General features: G+C 31.5%; 1 protein-coding gene across 2 annotated transcripts; it reads right to left on the reverse strand.

The window, feature by feature from the left end:
• Nucleotides 1–330: 330 nt before the first annotated feature.
• Nucleotides 331–2131, reverse strand: LOC143544795 (uncharacterized). 2 transcript variants are annotated; one of them, XM_077036801.1, is made up of 3 exons: nucleotides 1915–2131; nucleotides 1656–1791; nucleotides 331–913 (listed from the first exon to the last, which is right to left on the reverse strand). In XM_077036801.1, exons 1-3 carry the CDS (start codon nucleotides 2114–2116, stop codon nucleotides 445–447), a joined length of 807 nt encoding a protein of 268 aa, XP_076892916.1. In that variant the 5' UTR covers nucleotides 2117–2131; the 3' UTR covers nucleotides 331–444. The 2 variants fall into 2 exon arrangements, with proteins under 2 accessions (XP_076892916.1, XP_076892917.1); XM_077036802.1 differs by having other exon boundaries at nucleotides 335–913; nucleotides 1656–1787; nucleotides 1915–2068.
• Between the last annotated feature and the right edge of the window lie 3869 nt (nucleotides 2132–6000).

The following is a 6000-nucleotide window of genomic DNA, read 5'->3' on the forward strand; positions in this document are numbered from 1 at the left end:
AGGTTATAAAGATATTTGGGACGAAAATGTTGAGTTTTCCGGAAAAATTGTGAGTTTTCTGGCCAAAAACGTTTTTCCGGCGAATTGCAACTAATGGCGTTAGTATTATGTTAGTTGTGGACCGTTGTATGATAAAAAGGCGAGATCATTATCAGCCAAATCGTTAATTATGACTGGAAACAACAAAAAATGACAATTGAGATTAAAAAAACCCACACACCCGTATATATAATTATCTATGCATTATCTTTAAATCATCAAAAACACAAAACATCTTGGAATCAACAATATACAATCCACTGGCTTAAAATTATATATAACTATTCTTGATTAATTAAGTGCCTCTAGTTTAGAGGGATTATTAGCATTATTATTACTAGCTAACTTAAAAATATGAACAACTAAATTTAATTAATTACATATATATTTTGCTTCCATAATTAATTATGAAGGTTGAACAAGAACTCTTTCCTCAAAGAAATTACTCCTCATGATGCTTTTAAATGATGAGGAAGACATTGGCAGCTCTCCAAGTTCATCATAGAAGTCGTTTTCTTCGGTTTTTGATGCCGAAAACTTCATAACATCAGGATATGATAGGGGTTCTTCATCAAAGAATGTGTTGTCAAGATTTAATGTTAAACATGCTTCATCTTCTATGGCCTTGATGTAGCAAAAACCATCGTTTTCGGGCGTAGTAACAACGGTTTTTTCCTCTTCGGTATCGCGATCGGGTTCAAGGGTTGTGTCCACTTCAGGTTTTGAATCAGTTTTGGGCAGTTTGGAGATATTAGGGTTTGGATGATTATGAGTAGAAGTGTAAGTGATGATTAGCATGGTTGAATCTGTTTTACATATCTCCACTTGTTTCTTGGCTGTGCAACTTTTTGATGTGCTGCATTTGTAGTATCCCCTACAGTATTATTTAAAATGGAGTGGAAAAATAAGAAAATTATAACTTTGTCAGCAATAATTGACGTGTCTTTAAAAAAGTTGGTGAAATGAGTGATGGCTAAATGACCTATACCTTTTGGGATTTGGATAATATACATGCATGTACACATTTAACTCATGTCATGTACTCACTAACCACATGTCAACCCCTAGTTATACAGAAAACTGTAAGAACCGTATAAATACTTGGATCGTTTGTTTAAAATGAGATGCATCCAACTCCCTTTTTAACTCTAATTATTTTATGATGTAACCAACTTTTCAAACTACACACACAAATAAACCATATGCTAATTTGTGGAAAGTTATAATTAATGAAGTTACATTTTACCAAATGGTACCTTTGGAGACTAACTAGGAACAAAAATACAAGCTAGGGAAACCAGGAATCTATCACAGTTTTGTGACATATGTTATAATGATTGGCATATATGCTAAAAGTAGGAAGATGCTACCCTTTGTTCCTAAAATAGTAAAATACCTTTGAAGTATGAAACTTGGAACTTAAATTCATCTAAGCCTATTTTAACACCTACTCTATTACTTATCTTATTTCTCTCTCTCAAGTTCACTTTTCTTTGTAAGTTTGTTTTGTTTCTTAGCGTCTTGCTAGCCGTTTTTAATGAAATTTGTTGTTTCAGAAGAAAAAAATGCAAAAACTACAAGAACCATTAAGTGATATAAATTTCAAAATCAAGAACCTTGGATAAGGAGACCCTTTGATAGGTTTTTGACCATATTTCCTCCAAGACCAACAATCACAAGAAGGGTTTTGATCACTCTTCTTTTTTCCTTCAAGTTTCACTTTCACCACAGTTTTCTCAGCCACCTTTCTATCTTGCAAAAAGAACCCAAAAAAGATGAAAACTTTTGTGGTTTTAAACTCATGTAATTTAGAGAGTAAATAATAAAAAAAAAGAAAATCAAGAAAATCTTGATCTTGTTGAAGAGTGTACTTGCCTTTTCTTGGAAGCTTGAAAATCTTCCATTTTGATCTTGTTATATGATGAGAAAACTGAAAAGAGTGTTGTTGAATGGGTAAAAATGGAAGTAGGAAGAGGAAGAAAGCATTAAAGAAAGACAATTGATTAAGAGGGAAAGAAAAGGAAATAAAGCAATAGGTGACAAGATCCACATCATGAACTTCACCACTTTCACCCATGTGCAAATTACTTTAATACCCTTGTCCTCATGGATATAATTTTTTATCCAGATATTATTAAATATACAAGTGGCTATTTATTATTATTATTTTATTATGTAGTAGTTGGGTGAAGTTAAATACTTAGTTTTAAGTTTTAACTAACACATTGCAGGATCCAATTATTTGAACTTTAAAGGCACCCCCTTTTTTAGTGTTTCATTCTAGCTTCTAGAATAACATGTCAAGGCTTTTGATTAGTAGTAATATATGCCAAATCATTATGTACAATATAGACATATATATACTAGTCTCATAACATCAATTTTGTTTGTTTATAGAAATAGCTTGTCCCATTTAGTTGTGTTCATAGTATATCGGTCTAGCGAGTTGGTCTCACTTGTATGCATGTCGGTCTGGTAACGTATTGTCCTATTTTGTTTGCCTGTACAACGATTTGTTGCCCCATTTTATATATTTGTCTAACGCGCGTATGTGCTATACCGATTTACTATGCAAGTGAGGCGAATACGAAAGATACATAGTAAAACATAAGACATGATATTTTAGCTATTATGAGTATGACTAGTTAAAATAATTTCTTACTTCCAAAAGACCACATGTGGTTTTAAATTCTTTTTGACCCATTTTCTGAAATGTTATCTTCATGCAAAGTTGTTGGGGAGCTTTTAATTTCTCTGAGCTACTTGTGTAAATGAAATTAATTCTAAATATTTAAAGGTACATGCCATTAAATAACTTGCCATCTTGATTTTCTAGGGGCTATAATAATATCTAGTTTACCCAATATCCTATAGAAGTTATGAACCATAAAAGTTAAAATTGTTTGATCATATATGGTATTGAAAGTGATTATATGGAGTAGTTGCTATAGTTGAATTTATGAACTTAATGTAAGATGATTTTTTACGCTGGCAAACTCGGGTCCATTCAAAAACAGTCATTCTATCCTCTAGTATTTAAAGGTAAGGTTATTCAACATCTTAACTTCCACGGACACAACCAATAAGTTTGCTATGAGTGAAATTTAATTTGCTAGATATGATCATAGCTCATTGTTGTTGTATCCTCGTATTCTTTTAGTGTTATGTTGGCAAATTTGATGCACAAGGTTCCCTTGTATTCGAAGTACAGGGGGTGTCAGACCAACTTGGGCGCGCGCGCGCACACACACACACATATATATATATATAGCATTCATGGGCAAATTAATTAGACACTAGGTTTTTAAGTAATTTTATAATATTTAAAGATTTATGTACACCCTATAAAGCATATAGCATAGGGCAAAGTTGTGCACTACAAAATATGTTTTTATGTAAATCAATTTATTAGAAAATAGTTACAATATTGATCCTTCAACTTTACTAACCTTTTGTAAATTTAAGAAAATTATTACAACTTTTACCTCTCATCTTTACTCATATATTTGACAAGTTTATATATTTTCTTGTATTCTTCTATATCTCTAAATATATTACGTTTAAAGAAAAAACAGAGCTTACCGATACAAAGTACTTATTTTTGTCGACGTCTCCATATAAAATTTATTCAATATCGAGGTACGGCTTATAATGTACAAGCCACTGAAGCATTAATGTACCACTCAAATATGTAACTATAAATCAATAAAATGTTTAAACAAATAAACATGTATTAAAGTACAATCTATTTTCTGTTTTAGTTTATAAATTCTGAAATTACAAATTCAATCCTCCATTTATAAAACTCACATTAGAAAAACAAAGCAATAAAATCAACTCAAATTAATGTTATACGAATTTGTAACCGCTTCACAAAAAGTTTGAAGACCAAACTTAAACCGTGGGCATACTGTTGGCAACGGATTTTCGTCGAAAACCGAAAATGACCGGCCAAAAGTTAATGAAAAAATCAACCACGAAATCAAGCCAATGACCAGTTTGAATGGTTTTATGATTTTAAATCGAACAACGAACACCCATAAACTTGTTATATGATTACCAAGGTATGTGTTTCTCGCTACATCATGCGCACACCTGTCTAGTTTTATATATAATACATATCTCATGAGCAAATTAAAGTACTTAGGTTTTAAGTAATTTACAACTTAATTAACAAATGGTGTAACTTACATAGCATGTTAAAGATGGACAAAATGGTCCATTAGAAAATATGAAGCACGTAAATTTCAATTCTTTAAACATAGTTATAATATTATCCCTTCAACTTTAATTAATTTTTATTAATTTAAGTAATAGTTACAATCTTAGCCCTTTAACTTATAACCATATATTCTTTTTAATTTCACATTTAACCTAACTTCCACACACGACTTAACGATCATGTTTTTTTACGCTAATATTTTTTTAAAAAATTGGCACAATAAAAACGAGAATTTTATTCTCTTTAAATCTGAGTATGATATCACCTTAGTTTTTTTAGTTAAAAAAATTAACATTTACGTAGCGGTGTTTGCGATCCAGGTTTGATGGTTTTTAAATAAATAAACAAACAATTAGTAGCAGTTTTTGATCATCGTAAACCAAAACAACACCATTATAAGTTAAAACTAAACCATTATCAACGGTATGCGTTCCCGTTGCATCGCACGGTACCTGTAAAGTTTATATATATTTAAAGTTGATTTATGTGTGTCATAAACGGCAAGGCGTTTTAGTAGGAAGAATCTTGGATCTCAAAATGCTAATATAAAACGAGAGTAGACACGTTGACTATTCTATGTGTTTGTTAGAATGGCAATAATGAAAACAAATAAGTTAATTTAATATGTAAGCTTATCATACATAAGTTGTAAGATTGGATACAATTATGGTTCAACCTTCATGAGCTGATGACTGGGATGAGCAGTTTTGCATATTTTTTTTTGTTTTTGTTTTTTAATCTCAGAATAATATAATATATAATTGTAAATATGCATTTAGTAACTTGATTTTAGTGTTTAAATTTGATTTTAGTGTTTAAATTTGATGAAAATCGTATGAATGATTAGAAACAAACAAATTATAAACAAAACGGCTCATACTTTATTTTTTTACGGTTTCTTTTTCTCTCATTCCTCCTACAACTTTTTTAAAATATGTTTTTTTATAAATTCTAAAATTAACCATTCAATACGCAGGTTTGTGACAACATTTAGACATTAGTCTTTTTTTCATGATCTTATGCCCCCGTCTCCTTCAACTCGCAGGCTTGCAACAATGAATCGACGTTAACTTTTTTCACAATCTTGCGTCCGTTGCCCCCCTTCAACTAACTGGTTCGTAACAACTTTTCGACATTAGTTTTTTCACGATTTTACGTTCCTGTCGCGACACAATGGTCTTAATTAATACTACTAGTTATATAATTGATTAATTTTTTAACATGAAAAATGTAATAAAACTCTATTTATTTTTTTAGTATAAACCGGATTCTATTTATTTGTTACCACTACCGAATTAGATTTTAAACCCTGATTTCCTTTTAAATTAGGTTATATACATTCATAACATTAGGGGTTGTTTGGTAGCTTTTTATGACCATTAAGAGTTTACCAGCCCCTTATACTAGTTAAGAGGATATTTGAACTTGTAGCCTAGTGGTCGGAGGTTTGGATTCTTTAATGGAGACCAAAGTTTGATCTCCATTTGTGGCATTTTAGGTGGATATTGGTAATGAAAGATTTGAGCTACGCATTGTGAGGTTGTTAGTTCGAATCCCGTGCCCACCTGGGTTTTACTCTCACCGTGCATTACGCTAGAGAATTATGCTCTTGTGGTGGTAGTCACAACGACTGCCAAATGGCAGCCGGCGGTATGGTTTCCCGAGGGAACGACCAAGTCAAATTTTGGAGCTAGCGTGGGTCCGGTTAAGAAAAAATATTCTTGCCAGAGTAGGGTAAC

This window comes from Bidens hawaiensis, unplaced genomic scaffold (genome assembly GCF_021521415.1).
Source record: "Bidens hawaiensis isolate Kalapana, Puna unplaced genomic scaffold, B.hawaiensis_p1.1 tig00013755_1, whole genome shotgun sequence".
Lineage (NCBI taxonomy): Eukaryota > Viridiplantae > Streptophyta > Magnoliopsida > Asterales > Asteraceae > Bidens > Bidens hawaiensis.